Consider the following 23,430-nt stretch of genomic DNA (forward strand, 5'->3'; position numbering starts at 1 on the left):
AATGGAATGAAACAATCTCCGAAAAGATACACCTGCTTTACGAATTTACAAGGTTGAATTATCAATGATCGGTTGAAAGTAGAATTTATTTTTATCTAGATGAATTATTTTTAAAGGATTTAATTAAAATTTTTATTTTTTAAATTTAATTACGCTAAGTTTCGTCACTTCCTGGTATGAGTAACCGGATATTTAAAGGAAGAACTAGGTTGATTCTTAGATTTTTATTTATTACAAGTGACCAAATATTCGCGATGTTTGCAATTTCAATTTTTATGTTGCTGGTGTTTTTAAAAACAGTAAATGCTCACGATAGTAAGTGTGATAAACTGTTGTTTTCTTTTTTTATTTGTGTTATTTACGAGCAATTTATTTTTTAGCTAAACCTCATTTGTCGTGTTTTAACGTGGAGAAATGCAACAATTCATGTTGTGACATTTTTCAAGGGATGCTTCACGAAGATTTCGAATTAACCTTGGATGTTAAAGGTAAACAAATTGAGATATTATCATTCGAACCAAAAGTATTTACGTTCTAACTTTTTAAAATAGGGAATAACGGTTTAAAGATTGCACTGAAAAATAAATCGAATAGTTGTTTGTTGAGAAACGAAATAAATTTAGTTAAATTTAGAGAGAGACTCATCTGTTCCTTGTATAAAAGTCTGATAGTGAAACGTAAGTTTGTTTTTCTTTTTTCCCCCCAAAACAAAATTATAGCAGTGAATAACTTTAATTTTTTTTAAGTTTAGAGACCTCTTTAGCAAAAAATGATGATAAATTAGCAATTAGAAATCGAATTATCGTCTGGAACTTTTATTTAATGAAATGATTTGACTCATTGTCTTGCTTTAATGAAGTTATTTAAATCACTAAAACAAAATTTTGACCGCGATGAATTGCTAAATTTTATAGTTTTTGCGTTAAAGGGTTGTCTCCAAATTAAAAACGTTGCATTAATGATTTATTTCTTAAGTAACACATATAGGCTATGTCTACAGATTGTTATAGAAATAACATTTATGCAACAAAGAATTTAAAAATTATCGCAATAATATCAATTTTATATCTAAATATTTTGTATAATTTATTTGTATCAAACAATTTTCGTGACGCTTACAATATATTCATTTATTTAACAAGTACCTTTGTTTCATTCGTGAAATTTTGTTTTCGGTTGTCAGTACTGTATGTCGAAAGTGATGTTTAGTTGTAGATAATAATCTCTATAAAATTAGATAAGTGGTAAAATGAACACGATTATCATCGTAAGTTCGTAGTCGTATATTCTGTTAATTAAACATTAGTAGAAACTTATTATTGCTTTATTGTCCTCATTTCTAATCTTAATATATTTGTCAACTTAGACATTAATTATTAATAGGACTGTTAAACTGGTGTTATGTGTTTATGCAAAATCGAGTGAAAGTTCTTATAGAAAACAGACTTTCTTTAAACTTATAACCATTGTAACCCTGCTGAAGAGGGGCGTGATAGCCCGAAACACTGTTGTAAATGAAAGTATGTGTACAGGAGGTTCAATTAAAGAAAGTCTGTTTTCTATAAGAACTTTTACTCGATTTTGCATAAACACCTAACACCAGTTTAACAGTCCTATTAATAATTAATGTCTAAGTTGACAAATATATTAAGATTAGTAGAAACTTATTAAAGAAAATCCATTAAAACAGATTTATCCAATTTAATTGCCTAAATATATAAAATAAAAATAAACATTCAATAAAACATTTCTTGAGACGATCGTCAAAAAGCAATCCGAAGAAGAAAAAATATTAAATTTTGAGAATCTTCCGCAATACTTTCATCACATAAAAGACATTACGGTAAATATCTTCATCATTAACGTTAAACGAATTCATTCATTGATATTTCTCCAAAATTCTAAGGTATTCTAAGCAAAAATACCTGTACGTGCATAGATATTTCTTTCTTGTCACCATATCTAAAGCTACATTTAAGCACGGGAAAGCAAAATTATTTTATATCCTGTAACTAACATTGATTATAATAATAATAATTATTATTATTTTAACGAAGGAAAGTCTTATATATACAGTATACTGTACAGTATATACATTACAGTTCGTCCGTACGTTAGCTTTCTCACATTTGTATCAAACAGTAAAACAGTAAAAGTGCTCAGCAAGTAAACCACTATAATACAACACCTTAATTTTGCTGAGAATTAGATATTTTAATCACAAACGCTTTCAACCTGATTTTGTATCAAACAAAAACAGCCGAATAATTTTTATATCATTATATATAAGAATCATTAAAACAAATTAAATTTTATTAGAACAATTCAGAAATTCTCCGAAAATTAAATTTTGTCATTAATTATTATCGAGTTTGTAACGTTTATTATTAAATTTTAAACTATTTAATCTGCTTTTTAAGAAATTTTTTTAAGTAAATAATCATTTCTGTATTAAACTTAGCCGCGAAATTTAGTAAAGAATAGTTTTGTACGTATTTTTACATCGTTTATACTCCATATTCTTTTCATTAGATATATGTTATATTTGGAATTTTGTGAATAATCCCTCATTTAAATCATTTTATATTTTAATATTCTGCTCATTTGTCATGTTTTCGTATTTTAATTGAAATTCAGAATGCTATATCGCAACTTTTAACTTTTTTTTTTTTTTAAATACTAGATTCCAAATTCAAATGTACTATATTTATACGTTATAACAATTTGTTGTCTGAAATCTGTTAAGCAGAAACAATGTGTAAATGGATTTTCGGTAACATCCTTTTTAGTTTTTTCTCATTAGGGGAAATTGCATAATTGTTTTCATTTCAAAAGAATGTTTAAATGCCCTCTCTCGTCGTTCTATCATATTGATATTTCATTTTACAAAATAAAATTTCATATAGACAAAATTGAATTTGTCTTGAATTTACGAATGCGATGAATCTCTGGCTAACGACTTTCTGCTCTTATATTTATTTTATTAAATATTTTATAATAGATGAATTAGTTTTTAAATATTATAACGAATTAAAATATGTATTGTAATATCGTTTTAATGAATTATCACAATATATTTTGAATAAGCAATAGATTCGTCTACTGCAACTACGCGGATGTAGTAAAATTATGGGAATAGTTTTCTTTATTCTTAAAAGTTTATTGGGTTAATGTTACCTTAGGGGCCAAGATGGCGGCTCGTCTCCGATTCCAGCAAGGAAACAGTGGGACGCACGTTCTAACCTAACCTAACCTATTCTAATAATTTTGTTGATAATAATTATGGTAATTTATTAGAATAGGTTAGGTTAGGTTAGAACGTGCGTCCCACTGTTTCCTTGCTGGAATCGGAGACGAGTCGCCATCTTGGCACCTAAGGTAACGTTAACCGTTTATTGTTATGAATCAGTACGCCAGTGCTTGTCAGAGTTTTTTTGTTGTCTCCGAGGAAAGAAGGGACACAACTTAAGAAAGAATGGCACTTTTTGTAAAATAATATAAATTAATACTTGGTGTAATAGGTGTTTTATTCGGTTGTAACACTTATACAAATGAGCATATAGCAATGACGACGATCCGAATGATTGAAAAAATTTAAAAAATAATAATAATAAAGTATGGCGTCATTAATGATACTACTATTTAATATGCTTCGGCTTTATAAGAACTATAAACGAAGAACACACTTTACATTACGATATTACAACATTTTCATCATAGATAAATAAAAAAAGTTTTGGAATATGTTGACTAATTTTCATCATTGACTTGCACCTCTTTAGAGAGTCTCCTTCAATATCGCACCTTACACTTTCAAAAGTCTTCATTACATACTTTTATATATTTGATACAATATAGTTAAGACAGAAATATTGATTTCTTGAATTTTCGAGAGATAAAATCAAGTTTTATTCGTGATTTTGTTTAATAAAAAAGAACTAAGAAATGCTTTTCGAAAGTATTTTTATAAAAATGATTAAGGAAGGAAGGCTCAGAATAGAGGCGGCCGGATAGTAAGGGACAATGCCCGACATAGGCAGGACAGACCGCCTTCCGAAAATTCCCGGGGTTGCTCATCCAGATTCGATCTCGGATTCCCCAGAGTAGTAGTCTGACGCCTCGACTGCTTCGGCCGTTCGGCCATTTAACATTTGAAATGTTAATACTAGATTTACTTTTCTCTGAATGAAATATATAAAGTTTATTGTGCAAAAGCGTAAAAATTATATTTATTTAGCATAAAAACTTTTATCCAGTCTTATTTTTTAAATTTTAAGATACGAAATAATTATGATTTATAAAAATTTTGAATATTGAATATATTGGTATTTAAATAGGTTCTACTTACAGAATTTGCAAAATATTTAGATTAGAGTACTCAATTTCATAAGGTAACGAGAACGTGCTCCAAACTTACTACAGTTTGGAGCACGTTCCCACGAAATATGTAATTTTATATAAGGACGTCGTGTAGAAGATAGCAATCTTTGATCTTTCTAATTATAAGAAGTTTACCTAGGTAGTTTCAATGGCGGCACTTCCGGAATCTCGACGACACGCGTGTTTTGAAAGTTAATCTCGCTGTCTTTAGTTTACAAGTTTTCTAACGTCATTCCAGTACTAGAATAATTTCCTAACATTTTGTAACTGTTAAGAGTAATTTAAATTTTTAGGTTCAAAAAGTTATGTATTGTTGTGTGAATCACTTTTATTTTCGAAGTTTAGAATTTATATTTTGTCGTTTATTGTTGTAATGGCGTAGCTTGGAAAACATCAACAATTTATTTGGCAAAAGTGTGTTTCAAGAGATTTTTTTTTCATTTTATAATATCGGAATATTCGGAATTTAATTGTGACAAGAGAAATACATCAGTTGGTATGTTCGCCATAAAATTTGGTTCTGCAGGTTGCAGTTCGTGCGAAATGTGATGGTGGTCGTAAATTAAATTATCGAAAGGATCGTGATTCTGTTTCTTTTAGATGTCACAAATGCAAGATGAACAGCTCGTCATTTGAAATAATTTTTAAACGTAAATTTGGGAAGATTTCTTGGGGAACTACTTTTTTTCGTTTATTTGGCATCTAATTTGCATAGAATACACGTTGAGCGTCAACTGTTTGGCTGTGGGTGTGAGTAGTCGAACAGCTGTTGAATGGGCGAATTTCACACGACACATTATGATTGTTTCATCGTCTAATTTTACCGAAACGAAAATTGGATGGACCTGGAAATCGACGAGATTGTTGTGAACAAAATGAAAATAACTAGGTTCGACCTGTTTGTTCGGCATACGAGTAAGTTTTATCCAGGAGCGAGACGTGTTTTAGTTTGGAAAGAGCCAGATATCGTATCTTCAGTCCTGAAAGTAAGTACCAAATAAATTTGAAAATCGTAAGAGGAAGAATGTAGACTTGTCTGTTAAGAATGCGGAAAAAGTTTCTACCATGGAAAAGGACAAAGTTACGATAGATTCATCCGAACCATGTCTACAATTTGGGGGTTCCCGCCTCCCTCAGGCAACTCTAGAATTGTACCATGTTTTTTATCGAATAAATCAGAGAAAAGGAATTTGAAATACGTTAATAGTGAGTGAAAGATTATTTCTTTAAATGCCGGTGTAGTAAGTAGCTGTGCCGGTCGCCATCTTGTTTGTGGACGTCGCGTTCATAAACAAGATGGCGACCGGAAGTGCCGCCATTGGGACTACCTAGGTAAACTTCTACCTATGCTGTAATGTAATGGTGAAATTTGATTTGTAAAATAATTTTTGGACAAAAATCAGCTAACATGGTTAAGGACGATAAAACAATTCAAATGTGAAATAGAATATAATAACCGTAAATATTTACATATAAGAACAGTTAATAAGGTTAATGTTACCTATGGTTCCAAGATGGCGGCTCGTCTCTGATTCCAGCAAATAGAAGAAGGGAAACAGTAGGGACGCACGTTCTAACCTAGCCTATTCTAATAAATTACCATAGTTATTACCAACAAAATTATTAGAATAGGTTAGGTGAGGTTAGAACGTGCGTCCCCACTGTTTCCTTGCTGGAATCAGACGAGCCGCCATCTTGGAACCATAGGTAACATTAACCGTTAATAAATACAAGAACCCCTTATTACATTACGAATGTCAGGAGCAAACCAAATGAGCGATATATCAGGTGGCACGATATAACTGATGTATCTATTAACCTGTTTTGTATATTTTCGATCTCCATGCTAATTTGTTTTTTAATACAATAGTCGTTTCAAGGTCAGTGATTGGAATAAGATAATACACAATTTATGTGAGTGGAAATAATTTGAAACCTGTGTCATAACATAGTTGTACGAAGTTCAAATTCGGTCCAAACGGCGAGGAAAGATGGGACTTTTGAGGAATAGTTTCGTTGTGACAAAAGTGAAATGTCACTGATTATGGAGCAACGCACGAAGTATGTCCTTTGGTATGCAAAGTTTGAGAATGTGACGGCTATGAAACACGTGTAAACAACGACAAAACTCGTGTTTAACAACCTTCACACACACAAACTTGGTTACAAATCTGATTCCGTGAAAGGAACAGTGTTTCCGCTAGATTATTACTTAGCCCGAAGAAAAATCTATGATAGTTGGTTGCCCTTGGAGTTGAGTCTGCAGTACGCAATATGTCAATGCCCTGTTCGACATTACTTGAAAATGTACCTGCAGTGTTTATCCATACTGTAAGCAGTACAGGATCAATACTTTTAAACCACTAGCACTATTAACTACCCAGACTCTTCTGTGTAAAATTTTTGAGCATTTCAATAGCCTAAGAAGATTATACAATCATACGGGTTTTTTTTTATTTGCGTGTTTAATATATTTATTCATAAGTTATTCATGTTTACACAGTTTATAATCTGAAGATATTTTTGTTTAAATACATTTTTCCTCTTTTGCAATAATTTTTATTGATTTTTTTTTTCTCAATAATACAACGCGGAATTTATAATTTTTAATCGAATGATTGCCAGATGTTCTTTTAATCCCACTTAAAAGTCTTCTTCTCTCTCCAACATAGTAAAATTTATCCACTCTTTTTACAATTAAATTTATAAATAACACTCTATTGCGTTAACTAGAGGTCTTCCGTATCGTTATTGATGGAATTTTTAACACGTACACCGTTATATGAAAGCGTTAAAGTTTCATATATCAATTATTTCGGCAGTATATAGTAAGCTTTATAAAATTTATATTTATAAATTTATAAAGATTAGCTATAATTAATATAAATTTGCATATTTTGTTTGCCGTCGTCTGAAGAGGACGACGTAGATGGTTGAACTATGTAAATAGTAAATGAAATAAAACTGAGTGAAAAAAACCTTGTTAGCCTTTGTACGTCAAGAAGATTCTATTTATTCCGATTTAAAATTTCATTTTCTTTTTTCGTTCTGGTCGTAGAACTTGTCTTTATCGGTAAGGTTGTGTTGGCTTGCTTATCAATTGCCCAGACGCAACCTGTTGTTTATCACATGGATCTGTACTGGGGATCTCTCGATGTAAATAATTCAAATTTTCAATAAAAGTTGAACAGAATTCTTAGCAATACGCACTTAAAAGAATTGCTATTTTAAAACGACAATTTTTTTCAGTACATCAAATTAATACAAATCCAGGAATTTCGGATAATTTGAATAAAATTTAATTTACCATGTCATGTTTTAAAATTCATTTAAGAAATCTAAACACAATTCTCGAATTTTTCAATTTGAAATATTTCCCAGGTCATTACAACTTTTAATAACACACAAGTAGAACATTAATTTCTATTAGTGACGGATAGCCGATTGGGAATAAGTCCACATAGGCCAATTTCCTCTTACAATTGCTTGATCACCTAATTTAATTTTATTTTTTATTTGTACGTGAACCTCTTAATAAAATTATTACAGTTGTATTTCCTTCCAATACTTCTTACGGGAGTATAATGACGAGACGTCACTTATTGTGATCTACGAGTAACTTGCTGATAATTTTTCTTTCTCGTGCTCTTTTGAAGGTTACGCGATTTGAATCTCATATATGTTACATTCTAATATATACATAGATAATAGTCAACAGAAGCTGAGTCAGGACCAGTCACAAATGTTGATCCTACCCTCTTTCGTAATCCATTATAAGTAAAATCAATAAACCAGACTTTTCGCCATTATACATCACTTTTGTATCACGTGTTTTGATTTCAAAAGATAACTTTTAGGTAATGTGTTTATAGTGGCCCTGTGGACATCCTATCTGGGTCTGATAGTTGATACAGAATATTGCAATATCGAACATTTTTTCGGATGGAGCGTCAGCGAAACCTCTTCTATGTTTGCTTATAGAATTGAATCGGTTCTCTAAATTTGATCGGTCGATTTTGATTAAACTTTGTCATTTTACATAATATGAGAGGAGGAAATTAAAAAAACCGGAGTCCATGATTTTGTTTTCGATATACAGAATATAAAATAAAAAAGAATTGTAAAAAAATGCGGTCGCTAGCACACGCGAGCGCAATTTTTTATTATTTTATATTCAAGTCGATAATGTAGCAGATCAATAACATTGTTTCGGGAGCCCTGAAGTAATATTATTTACTCATATACTTATATGGACAATTCTCAGTCCACATTCGGACAGAAAATGAACTGGGTTTAGTAACTTCTCTAATTTGTCATAAAGAATATGACTAAAAAATACGGGCACATTGAACGTGGTGTGAAAGCTCCAGATTTTCTCATAATTTATATGCCTCAAAACATTATTTAATTTAACAAATAATAATTAAAGATGGAAATTATTTATTCGGTTAAAAAATCATTTATATCAATATAAATTCTATCGAATTATTAGTATCGAATTTTAAATCGTAAATAAATAAAATTTATCTTTACTATTTAGTTATTTTTCTGATTAGATTTCTATTATCTCTTGCTTACATTTTCTTATTTTCATATTTAAATTTTTCACGTGGTACGCAAATTGTGCTCTTGTAAATTACGCTTAATTGAAATCCCGTTACTTATTATTGAATATAACATTTACTTACGAGAAAGCGAATAAAACATGCAAAAAATACAGGCATTGTTTAGAATAATTTAGAGAAATTCCAGCTAAATTATTGATTTTAATATACTGCTATAACAATCGAATGTTTTCGTTTTATTTAATAAAAACAGCTTATAGTTAACAATAGTAAAACCTCGATTTAACGGACTAATTCGGACTGTTTTTACTTATATAGACACATACATAATTTTAATTACACAAACGTTTTTCGCATATGACGTACTGACCACAAATTTTGTCCGTTAAACCCGAAGCCCGTTAAAACGAGATTTTACTGTTGTTTAGTTTATAAATAATTGCTTTAACTGTTCAGTTACGATCGAAATTATGTTTACTTTAAGAGCTAAACCATGTTTGATAAATATACATATAACTATGTTGCATACTTTTACACTGAAACGTAGATAATACTGTCGTGCAAATTATGTACAGTACATATGTTAGCCATGGTCAATAGATAACCGCTAAATCTCTCCGAGTATGTACCAATAATCTGGGGAATACATTGATTTCGGTGACTTACAAGGATCTTGAAATGTAATTTACTAGAATAAAAAGAATTTCACAAAATTTGCATGTAAACAGATTCTTTTAGCATCTAATGTTTTTTACATTTCAATATTTGATTCGCTAGAATCTAGAACTCGTGACAGTGATTTTAGTGGATAAAATTCTATCGAAATTGATACTTTTTATTCAATAAGCAGACTTTCGCAGTATTCCCAACTTTCATGGCCTGAAGGTAGTTTGATCGATTTCGAGATATTTTTGCTGTTAATATCGCAGATATATTTCTTTGCGGTTGGAGATATTTTTTAAAAAATAAAATTCAGAATAATTCCAAACTCTGAGATGAAAAATTTGATATTTTTTCTATGGAAAAATTATCAATTTTAGAATATTAGTGTATTTAAAAAAAAACAAATATTATTATTATTTATTTTCTGTTATATTAACTAATAAGAAGTGCGTGATTTTTTTTAATTTTCCTATTTCACTAGCATTTCAAAGTATAAAATAATTAAAAAAGAATTTATAAATTTTTAAAAAATCCAAAAAGTTTTATCATATGACTAATCTAGTAGAATATAAGATTAGTCATAATGATAAAATTTTTTGTGACTGTTTTTTTGTTGTAACAAACCAAATTTTTCTACATTTTTTTTAAAAAAAAACTTTTTATCATTTTTTATAATCTCTTCTTATCAATAACTTCGATAATATTGACGTGGTAATAAAATGGTATGAAAAGATTTATACGCGCTAGATTCTGTTTGATTTTACACATCTACACATACTATATATTAGCTTATATATCATATACAGTAATTCATAAATTACGCTCATTATGAAAACATTAGCGATAATCGAAAACATATTTTTATTCTGTTTTCCTAAGTTTATAAAATATCCTGTCATCATTACCAGTTATCAGTTTCGATTATTACTCTACGGCGTCATTTTTAAATTTTAGGATAAAGCGCAGATTAGATCATGTTCAGTCAACTTCTGATCTTTAACTTAGATGTAATGTAATTTAGAGCAAAAAATAATTTAAAATTTCTAACAATTTTTGGTTAATGTTACCTATGGTTCCAAGATGGCGGCTCGTCTCATTCCAGCAAGGAAACAGTGGGGACGCACTAACCTAACCTAACCTAACCTATTCTAATAATTTTGTTGGTAGTAATTATGGTAATTTATTAGAATAGGCTAGGTTAGAATGTGCGTCCCCACTGTTTCCTTGCTGGAATCAGACGAGCCGCCATCTTGGAACCATAGGTAACATTAACCCAATTTTTAATTAGATATACAGTAAAGTATCGGCATGAAGTTAATTATAATATTAATAGGATATATCTTCTAGCTCTTGTAGGCCTAATTCAGTTTTAGGCTTATAATTTGTTTTTGAAATTGCATAATAACTTTATATATATTTTTATCTTCATTCATTAATTGAATCTAGAAATATTACAATTGGTTCCTTTAATAGTGTCTTTACGAAGATAAATACAGGAAATCCTTGTTAATTCGAACTCTGATAGTTCGAAATCCCGTCACTTCTAAATTTGAAGTGAAAATTCTGTCCGAACTGTGGTGTGTGTGTGTGTTAACTCATACCATTAGATCGATGTGCCTTCATACTATAAGGGAACAGTAGACCAAGAATAACTTTAATCTGGTCAATATGGCTTTGCTTTTAGGGTAACACATTTTCATGTGTTACTACCCTTTTTTTCTCTCTATTTCATAAAATACGGCTGGGTTTCGGATTGCAAGATTGGGCTACAAGCAGTGGTGATATTCAGCGGGTTCGCACAGGTTCGGCCGAACCCGTTGTTAAAATTTTGAGTTTTCCGAACCTTGTTAAACACACGGAACATTTCTCGGTGGGTTTGTTTTTTTTAAAAAATATATTAAAATATGCGTATTATACTCTGTAATACTACTAAACTAGGACCTTATACCCCGTTCGCACCGAGCATTTCAATCTAGATTGTGAGCAAGGTCGGGGACTATGTCTTGGTGCGATCTCTCACGACCGAAACGAGATTTAATCGCGATCGATTCAAGAGAGTTCTTGAAACTAGATCCAGTCATAAGAGAGATCGTCGGTCGGAGAAAGAGCCGCAATGGCTATAATCTCCATATCAAATTAAATTGAACTAGAAGAAGAAGAAGAAGTCATAAGAGAATCCCACAATCCCACGCGCGCGAGATAATACAAGATGGCTGTGAAAGACGTGTCGGGCTATGGATAGCGAAATAAAAAGGATATTGTATTTCGAGAGATGATGACATCTGTCTATTATCAGCAGTGCCATTCGGGGTGAAAAAAAAAGGTCGACAGCACTAATATACTGTTCTCACCTGGTCTTCGCCCAGGGCTCGTTACGTTCCAAATACGCCACTGATTATTAGATATATCGCAAGAAAAGGTATTGTATTTATTTCTAGCCAAAACTTCCATTTCGTTTGTCGGTGATTGTCAGGGAAAAATTTTCTGCTAGCGAACCCTTTGTTAACTATTTCGAATATCACCACTGGCTACAAGTAGCCGATTGAGATGTTTGAAGGACTCCAGGCTACTACTTTTGTGCCTCTCTGGCGACCTGCGAGGTTCTCACAGAAACGTGATGTTTACCTGCAGTTTTTCATATAATTATTAATATTAATTAATTAAATAATGAAAATAGCGTTCTGTATAAGCAGCCGTATTCCGTTTGTTTAATAAATTACATCAATTACATGGCATTTGGCCTAGTTCTACAGAAATATGTAAATCTCGGATAATTTGAAGTCGCGAATATTTCGTCCCCTAAATTTCGAACTAACGAGGATTTCCTATAGTATCATAGATTTTACGTCAATTACCAGAACAAATAATCTTCATTAATAGAAAGATCATTGTTATTCGTTGGCATCAATTGAAATAAATAAAAAAAACATGCTAGTATTTTTGAGATATATTTTATGGGATTTTAAAATTTCACTATGTGGAAGATTTTTTCATGCTTATGGCATTACTTTTTGTTTTGTCAATAAATAAATAAATATTACAAACAAACGGGAGATATTTGTTAATGTTTATTGAGATTTGTTATTACCTGTATTGGTTAAATATTAAAATTTGTACATTTTACAATCAAAAATAGAAAATTAAGTACATTTTTATATTATTATTTGTGTGCTGTATAGTACTTATATACAAGTTTTCTATTCGTGCTTGCTCGTACATACACGTATGTGTAACGTGACACTTATATATACGTATGTAACATTGATAGAATGAATAATAAAAATTAAGCATCTACTAATACAAGTTTTTTGTATTACTGAAAAACTATATCCAATTACTTTTATTTTTCAGATTTTATTTCTGTAGAGTTGTCTGTAACATTTAAGAAATTTATTAATTACTAGTATTGACATAGTGTTTAATTTTTTAGAAAAATATAATCGTGCGAATTTGATTTAAATATAGCATACCTACAATAAGTCTATAAGGCTGGTGAATAGTTAAATACTAAATATATTTGAATATGCCATATTTATTTAGATAAAAGATAATAAAATACTTTAATATTTTCCTTAACTTAAAATCCTTTTTATAATGTTTATGGAAATTTAATGTAAATTGGCTCATAAAACTGTTGCGAGCCAATATTTATTTATAATTTACTATAGTCCAAGCAGCGAAAGAGTAGACGTGAGTCAGCCCGAGCTGAAAGGGTCTATGTCAGATGGAAGGAGACACGTAGCAGTAGACATATGGACCTTAGCTCTTCCAGCTGCTTTGTTTTTTACATTTTAAAACATTTTATATTATCTTTATCATAAATAATTTTATTGTTTTATTTTTCTTTTACAAATTTATTACTGTGATCCATGTGTCAACTTCCATACCTGGTATGTCTCTTTCCATCCCATAGACCTTTCCAGTTCAGGCGGCTGATCCCTGTCTCTTTCGTTGCGCGAACTATAACGTGCTGATAAACAATATCTTATCGATAGTATCGCTGATAAGATATTGTTTATCATAAAATATATGATGAGCATTGTAACATACACATTTCTACATACTTTGTATTTCATGTAAAGGCAAACACGTAAGAACGTTATGTTAAACATATCTGTTGTAATATTGGTAGAAAAAAGGGCAGGAGAAATTAATCACACACACAAATACAAATTTCAGTAAAGGAAGATTTCAAAATTTGAAAAAATTGTAGACCTATAAATTCCCAATGTCGTCCGCCTGTCTTTCCTTACTCTCGAGAACGGAGTTAGATACATGAAAATCAAGGTCAGATATAGAAAGCTTAGGGACAGGAGCCCCGATTAAGTATATATGAACTCCCGATACAAATCGGAAGTCACATTATTTCAGTTCAAAACTTTTCCCCTGAAAGGAGTTAGTTAGATGACCGGCACGACTCCTTTGCTAACGGAAAAGTATGAAGTACAGGGGCAAGACACTACAGTACTAATTTGAGATGGGAGCATATAATTTAAATGGAATAAATTAAAAATATGATTAAAAATTGCAGCCCGGCTTTGTGACAATGCCACAATAAATAATTGCTCGTTTTAACATTGTATTTAATTTAAGGTCCCGATATACTACAAAATTAGGAAAACCTGTATTGATTTACACACTGCACTTAAGAATTTAAGTCTAGATTGATTCGAAAGAAGTTTATTTATTATTAGAATCATGCTGATAATTTTTTCATTCCCAAAAAGAATTGCATTTAATTTAAAATATTAAATAATTATAACAGTTTTAATTAAAATATATAATATTGAATATATGATACTTTTGTCCACTTTGGACGTTCTTGTGAACTAGGACTTGTTATACTGAGGAAAGAGAAAAACACAATTTCCATTTAAAATATATTTATTGTAACGTAATCTTGTACGTGTTCGCAATTAAGTAGGCTGTTAATTATAAGTGTAATTAGGTTACTTTATAATCAAATGAATGGATTATTCCTTGTAATATCAAATACACTGCGGGCCAAGTAAAATGCAGCATCATGATGGACTATAGATATTGAAACAATGGAAGCTTCCTTCATGGTGTTGCATTTTGCTTGACCAGCAGTGCGTATTCATCCATCAGGAAAATAAGACGTTACAAAATATATCTTGTCCATTTAGACATTTTTTTTTACATCAAATATATACATTTTATATTAAAAATGCCTAAATACCAGTGGTATTTTAATTAACAATTAAGTAAAAACTGAAAGAATGACAAATTTATATTGTTCTGTTCAATAAAATACACTTTTGATAATGGCAATTGCTTTATCTACGTTAACTGCACTCGCGAAATTATCATTACGGCAGTATAATTATACTCTAACACCTGGATCATGGTATTTTATAGTTATAACCACCCAAAAACAATTAAATTGCAAACGTATGTACATATTTTAAATACTCTTAGGTATGTTTTCTACGTTATAATTATGTGACAGTTTCTATCAACTGATAGAAAGTAATTATGAGCCTGTACAATATATATGTAATTATTTACACGATTTCTTGCATGGGAGAAGTGTCAAATCTCGCTTTCTTACAAGATCGCCTAGCATGGAGAGCAATGGTCTTTTAAATCTCGAGGACCGGACGACTGAGTATTTAATACATAAGTATATGTTATATACAAGATTTCTTACTACACGTACGATTTCTTGTTATGTATTATGCGTATAACAAGAAATTATTATTATTATTTTTTAATACACTTAAATACGAAACCCGTCGGTTTGTACGTGACCCTCATAACCCCTTTTTTGAATAAATAAAATTATTTTCCAAATCATCTCAAATTTGGAGTTTTGATGACCGATTATATTAGAAAATATATTCAATAGCTTTAACAATAGGGAAGTCAATGAACTCAAAGGATTTTTTCTTATGGTCTTTGTATTCTCGGATAAGACATAATCTTGTACATCATCTTATCCAAGTTTTTCTACATTTGTCTGAAAATTTGGGCGTATGCACGTTGTTGAAATAAATGCTCTTAAATTTTTAACTGTGGCTATGGATTTCATTAAAATCGTATAGGCTAGATTATATTTCTTTATGAATGTAGTAAATTACAAAAAGACTTTTTCTATATACTTTAAAGCTTTCTGCCTGACCTATACTATATTACTATATATATATATATATACATACATATACATATTTGTATACTGTACTTTTCTATTTTCTTTGCTTTTGTACGCCATTTTCTTAATTATTTCGAAGAGTGAGTAAACCATAAATAAAAATATATTTTAGATTTACTGACGTTTACGACGCTAATCCGATTACTATGTTTCTTGATTTAATAAGTCACAGCCCAAGGCAATTTAAGATATTTTTAGAAGAGAATAATATGTGCGAACGAGAGGAAATAATAACTTGGAAAGAAATGAAGTTTTAGAAAAGAAATTGCGCCTAAATCCACCGGGTGATGCAGGATCTAATAATGACTAACCTAATGATATATAGATCACTCGACAGCCGAAAATTATTAAATTATCAACGAACGAGACTGCATTAATGCATCCGTATACTCTGCCATACCCGGAGGCCTCGCCTTTTTAGTGTACTCGTCGAAAACTTAGAACTAATATTTTTCTTTTGTATTTGATATAATGCCTGTAAAGAAGTTGACCACAAAAGTGCTTAAAACGGCTCTGTCGACAAATTGCATCGCTTTGCTTCACTTCTAATCCATTGCCACACATTTTGGTAACAAAACAAGGTAAAAAATAGACAGTCGTTTCGTTTTGCAGGCTGTTTACATTACACGTTCGAAATAAGAGTAAATGTGCAATTTACTTAGGAGCGGCTCTACAACTTTAGTGACGGTAACACGCAATAAGTGATTTGATTTTTTAAATATTTTACCGGTCAATTTTCGTTGTTTCCAGTTCTAAAAAGTTAATTATTTCAAATATGTTGTGAAATAAACGAGACAAAATACAATTAAATTCTTTTTAACCGTTACTTCTAAATAATGTCGCAATAATTAAACAATATTAAAATATTTAAGGTGAAGAAATGTGTAAATTTAAACTGTGTTTAATGCTGTTACGAAATACATCGATATTCGATATTTACCGTACTTATTCTATGCAATGGAGCTTGATATAGGCTAGTGATGTTGAAATTTCGATCTAGCGAACAGTTTTGTTAGATTTTGATATCATTTACGTACGTAGTGAATGATTTAGTTGGGTCTTTTAAGTGTTCGGTATATGGTCCAATTATAACCTACTTCCAATATCTATGTAGTTTTTAATCAAATTGAATGAACATTGTCATCTGTAGTTTCCCGAAGGTTTAATCAACTTAGTTGATTAAACCTTCGGGAAACTACACATGACAATGGATAACTTTTGGTGTTTGTTTCGATCTTTTTTCGTTTCTGTGCGTGGCAATTTTGTTGTTCTCGGTGGTTAGACCCAACCTGCCATCTTATTTTAAACGATAGAATAAATCGTTCGAATTTAATTTATCGTACCTCGTCAATAGTTATAATTTTGTGCCGAGTAAATAAATTAACTATTGTAGTTTATAATAGTATACAGTTGTTTTTACTAATTTGCATTTCATTGTTGAATTTTTAATAAAGTTCGTTGTTCTTATCATGGCCTAGGCAGGCCACATTAGGGGGACCAAGTAGGCTGAACTGCGTTTATCAGATTGTAATTTAGTTATTGCATAAAAACACAATCGATTTAATTTAGATAGTAGAGGAGCAAATCGAGAAACAATTCGCAGATCTAACCACAGTTAGTTTTTATTTTTTTTACTTTATTTTTTCAGACGAGAGTTTAGTTTATTAAGAGAATTAAAAAACCATAATAAACTTAAGTTTTTTTAGGAATAACTTATTTAAAAAAAAAACTAATTCTCAAGAAATGAATGCTTTTATCATAATTTGTGTTTATTACAATATTTGGTTAATGTTACCCTTGGTGTTAAGATGGCGGCTCGTCTCTGATTCCAGCAAGGAAACAGTGGGACGCACTTTCTAACCTAACCTATTCTAATAATTTGGTTGCTAATAATTATGGTAATTTATTAGAATAGGTTAGAACATGAGTCCCACTGTTTCCTTGCTGGAATCAGAGACGAGCCGCCATCTTGGCACCAAGGGTAACATTAACCAAATATTTTATTGTAAGGACGTAAAAGGAACATAAGTTCCAAATATGACTTAAAAAATTTTCGAAATAGTTAAATACGTTATTTTTGACAACTCTAATGTGGTAGTCAGTTGATTTTTTTCAGTGATGCATTAATAATTGTTCTAATGAATGGTGCTTAAACTATAATTACGAAAAAGAAAATTTTATTAGAAAAAATATCAAGCTTAGCTAGACTATAATAGGGTCATGTACTATACCTTTATATATCCAAATACAGTACATTGATAAATTAAACGAATATAAATAAAATCAGATAACGTTTAATATTGATTTTTAAATTATTTATATATACACACAAGTATATTTTAGTTTTTAATTATTTGTTTTCGTTATACAGTAGACTTTTGATATAGTGAATTGTCAAAGAACTGAGCTAAATCATTCGCCATATCGATAATTCTCTATATAGTCTACGTAAAGAATAGCAAGGATCAACAAAATTGTTCGCTATATTGAAAGTTCATTTATATAGGGGTCATTATATCAAGAATCTTATACTTCTGTATAAGTATAGCCTATATATACGTTACTTAGTATACATGCACGCGTATGCGTTTGTATAGTGTTGTAGAGCTATAAATTTCCACTGTCGTCCGTCTGTTTGTCTGTCCTTCCTTAATCTCGAGAACGGTATTAGATAGATCAAAGTCAAGTCCTGTTAGACAGGACAATTTAGGGGCAGGAGGCTCCGATTAACTATATACGAAATTCCGGTATAGAACGAAGTTACATAGATAACCGACACGACTCTATTGCTAAACAGGGAAAGTATGATGCGCACTACTAATTTGAGATCGATAGGATATATTTTAAATTAAATAAGTTAAAAATATGATTAAAAATTGCAGACAGGCATTTTAACGACGTCACAATAAATTTTGCTCGTATTTATATATATATTTTTGTAATTACGACCAGAACTGTTAGTTTACAGAAAATTCGAAAGTATAGGCAACTCGATCGAATTTAATATTTTCTTTGACTCGTTATCGACGAAGATTTTCGGTTTTGGAAACAACGAAAAGTATTTAATCTCTCCTTTTCCATTTCTGAATGCGCAGCTTATCTAAGTTTACCCGGCAGAAAATTCTGCCGGGTGACGTCAAACGGGTTAAAGCTTTTCACAGAAGAAAATAACACGTAAAACGTAACACGCCGATGGCTAATATCGAGTCCTCTATAGAAAACTTCAAATCGGCAGTTACAATTATAAAAGACTCCTTTGTTAGCTGATCCGAGGAACTTTATTTTTCTTTAATCTGTTATAAAGTTAAAATATTTTTGAATGCTCGTCGTTAATAGAAGAACCGTTTCGAATCCGATTTAATGCGAATATACGGTCAAACTTCGATAATGTACGGTCAAACTATTTAAGATCCTAAATAGCGCCAATCAATACTCGTACGCCGTTCTCTTCCATATGACTGTATTATTAGCAAATTACCTGGCTCCCGCACTCGCGTAGATCTCGTTACTGTATATAAAATTCATATAGTTCGAACGGTTAATGTTACCCTCGGTGCCAAGATGGCGGCTCGACTCCGATTCCAGCGAGGAAACTAGGTTAGAACGTGCGTCCCACTGTTTCCTCGCTGGAATCAGACGAGCCGCCATCTTGGAACTAAGGGTAACATTGTAAAGTACTATTTTTAGTATCTTAGGAAACCGGCACTAACTGCGGCCGGTAAAACTTCCGTTAACCTAACGGGTACTTTACGCGGATTGGAGATTAGTTTGCCGGGCCTGGGCTTTTACGCGTGCACCGAAAAATTTAGTAAGAATAACGACAAATATCAAGTCAAAGTAAAAGTTTCAAATATATTTAATTAGTAAATAGAATTTACTATGTACAATTGTCTATAGTCCAAAACAAAAATTTATTAACGAAAATCAACGAGTCAACCCGACAATAAAACTCGGCTACTTAGCTTAACTTAATCTTAATTCCTCTTTGCGAATTCGACAAATCAAATACTTACGAACTAAACGTCTATCCGTCACCTCACTATACTAGGAACCCGTTTCCTCAATCCTTTAAACACCTCGGATCGCCTAATTCTCAATCTGGACTTCGCCTCGAATCTTTCACTCAATAGTACACCTCGATCGTCTTCGGTTAGCGCGCTGGTTTTATGCTGTGAGGCGACGTCACAATTCAGCTAGGTTACTCCCTTTGTTTACATATTTAGTTTTTCTAGCATCAAACTTCTTTCTGGCAGCTTCAATTCTCCGACAAAATCTTATAAACCGTTTACAAAGCATTTAGCACAATTTTCTGGGATGTTTTATGACGGTTTAGTAACTATTTCTTTTCTAGTGAGTGTGGGGATTCCCCCCTCCATTTTTTTTTCTGCGGACTGTTTGTTTCCTCTGGGCAGCGCAAGTGCGCGTGATTTTTCCTACGGCGCTCGTTCTTTCGTGAGTTGGTTTATTATCTTCTCTTTTTTTGGTTACTAAGAGAGCGGTGGGGAACCTTCGTCCTAACTAAACATAAGCCCCAAACAAAAATACAATAAAATAAAAATAACGCTCGGACTCGGTTCCTTACATTAACCGTTCGAACTACTGCGTTTTAATTCTGACTCGACTTAGTGCTAATTTCGGAAGCGATTAGACGATGACGCTAAACCGAAGTTTGACCTATTTACTCTGGATTGTATGTACTGAATTCGATTGTCGGTCCAGCTATTTCTCTCGGCTTCCTTTCGTTCCCGGTATAGTACAGCACTCGAATTGATGGAATTTTATATAGTCTTCGATATACAAACGAGGTTTTAAATTTCGGTCCATCAGATTTCATCTGGTCCACTTCTCCACGACTTTCTACCCGAATATAAATTGGACAATTTCCATTTCAAACTTTTCTCCGAACGGGATCTGTACTCGGATCTAACAGGAAGAATAGTCGACGTGCCATTCTGTAATATTGGCAGTTTTTTTCTTTTTCCTTTTTTTTGACGAATTGTGGGAAATTATTTTGTATGCGATCTTCGAAAAAAGTCGGTTAAAATTTTAAAATTTCGAGCATTTCAAAAACATTTTGAAAACTTCCCTCGCGATAAAAACCGAAACAATTGAAAGATTCTTTCAGAAAAAAGGACCACTTTGGTGACATTTCGGGCACTACAGATATTAAAGAGATAACGTCGCGACGGTCGTTGTATAAAACAGTAATAAAAGTCGAGTGTACGTATGAACTGACGTAAAGACCGAAGGATTAATCTAAATTCCTTAAGTTTTTAAAAATATCTCGAGAATTGCCGGTAATAAAATTGCTGATTTTCAGACGAACTGCAAAAAAGTATTTCGAGTCCAAAATTAATTTTTGTTTGTTGTTGTTGTTGTTGATTGCATCTTTTCCCTGGTATAAAATTTATATATACGGTACAGAGAAGTTCGGAAGTGACAAAGCCGATGAACGGATTCTTTGGCGAAATACACTTCGACCAACGTATTTCACGAACAATTAGATTAAATTTGACTTAATAGTGTGGGGATCGGGGACCGTCAAAACTTAGATTATGCAAGTTTAGGGTAGGGCCCTGCCACCGGGTATGTTTTGTCGGACACACCTCCGATTTAGACAAAAAAAAAATAAATAGTTAAGGCGCGGGGGTAAGAGTCACTCCGAAGTCCGGGAACGATTCTTTCGGGAGGACGAATGCAAATTCCAGATACAAATGAAAAGAAGTTTATTATCGAAAAGCAAAGTTTTAAAACTAAATTATGAAATCCGATTTAGGAAATTGGCCTACTTCTATCTACAAAACGGTGGGGGTACCTAACGGGGGGTATCCGAACTGCGCGACTCGCAACATACTAGGAAAAGAGTCGTATTTCTCCTTTACTCGGTCCTTCACTAGGTCCGTCTCTCACTGGGTTGCCCCGTCCTCGTTCTTGGCTAAGTCGGTCCAGTCTGTCGATTTCGTCATTTCTTTCCGTTTTATTGCTCGTTTTTGACCAATGTTGCTTTTGTTCCGGAGGAAGGTGAAATAATTTGCAAAAAGCATGATTGGTTATCCAGTGGTCTCTCTCGTCAATGAAGAAGAATAATGCGTCCGTGTGACACGAATAGTATCATCGGTCATCCGATACCATCGAAAAAGGGGAAACGACGGTCATCCCCTCATCTTTTCCTTCGCACGTTGTGAGATTTATAGCAGTTAATTGATAATTTTTTTAAATTCTAATTTGTTTCTCTAAATTATTTTAGATCTATATTACTAAAAATGTGGAAAGGGGGTCCCTAAAATCGGAAATATAGGCTAAATTCCTTTACAACGTTGGTTGATATACAATCTCGGTGTGGCGTTTACATACGCATCTTCGACCGGTCCGAAGGGCGTCCTGTCTAGCAGTTGTTCTTTACACCACCAGACAGAAAAAAAAAAAAAAAAAAGAATGTAAAATACACATAGTTAAAAATTTTATTGTATTTTAAATTTAAACTCTGATTGATCAAAGCGAACACATTATTAACTTAAAGATTAGAATAAAGCGATTAAAATTAAAATTACACAGATAAAGTAAATAACAATTCAATAATAACAACAAATTTTGGAGAGGGAAACGGTAGTTCTCACAATAGAGAACGAGTGGCAAATTATCCATTATATATATGTATATATTGATAATTTTATCCAGGAATCGCGAAATAACAGTACGAATTTCACGTTTAAATCTGATATTGTTTTTATTTTTTCAGTAGATCAGAAGTCGAGAAATCTTCTTTACGGTAAGTTTATTATAAGCGAGACGTTATAATCGAAAGTTTTATACGGTTATAACACAACTTTTTTTCCAGTCGTCGTGGCTTCCAGTCTAGCCGTAGCTTGTTTCGTCACCGTGTGTCTGATAATCGGTCTGGTCAAACGTCGACGTCTACTGAAATGCTGGTGAGTATAAACGAATCTCTAGTAGAATGGTTTATTTTTAGGCCGCCGATTAATTAATATTTGCATTTACAAGTAAAAACGAGAAAACGAAAAAGCCGGACGTGTTCGACCAGGTGGATCTGGCCGAGAGTTTTCCTCCTCCCGACATACCCGAAACCCGAGTCCCTACGCAAAGCACGTTCTTTGCCGACGATAATCCACCCTCCGGAGAAAACGAGATCCAAATGGTCAAAAACGATATCTACGAAAGTTAATGATATCTACGAAAGATTTTTGCTTTTTTTCCGATTCTTAATGCCTTTATTTGTATTTACAAATCCGCAATACAAACCGTCTGTTTTTAAATTGTATCGTCGACAGCTATTTTTTTAAGGCTTCTTCGTAAATTATGCTTTCATAAGTTATGAAATAAATTTTAGAATCGTAAGAGAATGTCTTCGCTCCTCTCGAATTTAGTTAATTAAAACCACGCTGGAAATTCCGTCATTTTACGCAAGATTTTGAAATTGTCCTAAAGTTTAAATGTTAAATTACAATCTTTTAAAATTCGATTCGTTTCCGGTAGCCTACGAATACGATTCTTAAAACGCACGATTTTCTGACCGTTTTCGGAATACCACGCCGTTTCTTCGTGCGGTGGCGAGTACCGGAACTAGTTTTTCTTTCTCTATTTTCGTGTTCATTCCTACAAAAAAAAACAAAGATTAGGCCTTATAAATCT

General features: G+C 32.0%; 1 protein-coding gene across 2 annotated transcripts; it reads left to right on the forward strand.

Moving 5' to 3' along the window:
* Positions 1-22: 22 nt before the first annotated feature.
* On the forward strand, positions 23-23,141 carry LOC136974427 (uncharacterized). Of its 2 annotated transcripts, none has more exons than XM_067269303.1 (6): positions 23-315; positions 381-488; positions 552-677; positions 22,520-22,549; positions 22,619-22,709; positions 22,783-23,141. In XM_067269303.1, exons 1-6 carry the CDS (start codon positions 177-179, stop codon positions 22,961-22,963), a joined length of 675 nt encoding a protein of 224 aa, XP_067125404.1. In that variant the 5' UTR covers positions 23-176; the 3' UTR covers positions 22,964-23,141. The 2 variants fall into 2 exon arrangements, with proteins under 2 accessions (XP_067125404.1, XP_067125405.1); XM_067269304.1 differs by having other exon boundaries at positions 22,523-22,549.
* The last annotated feature ends 289 nt before the right edge of the window (positions 23,142-23,430 follow it).

Source organism: Centruroides vittatus, unplaced genomic scaffold (genome assembly GCF_030686945.1).
Source record: "Centruroides vittatus isolate TY-2023 unplaced genomic scaffold, ASM3068694v2 contig_349, whole genome shotgun sequence".
In the NCBI taxonomy this organism is placed as follows: Eukaryota; Metazoa; Arthropoda; class Arachnida; order Scorpiones; family Buthidae; genus Centruroides; species Centruroides vittatus.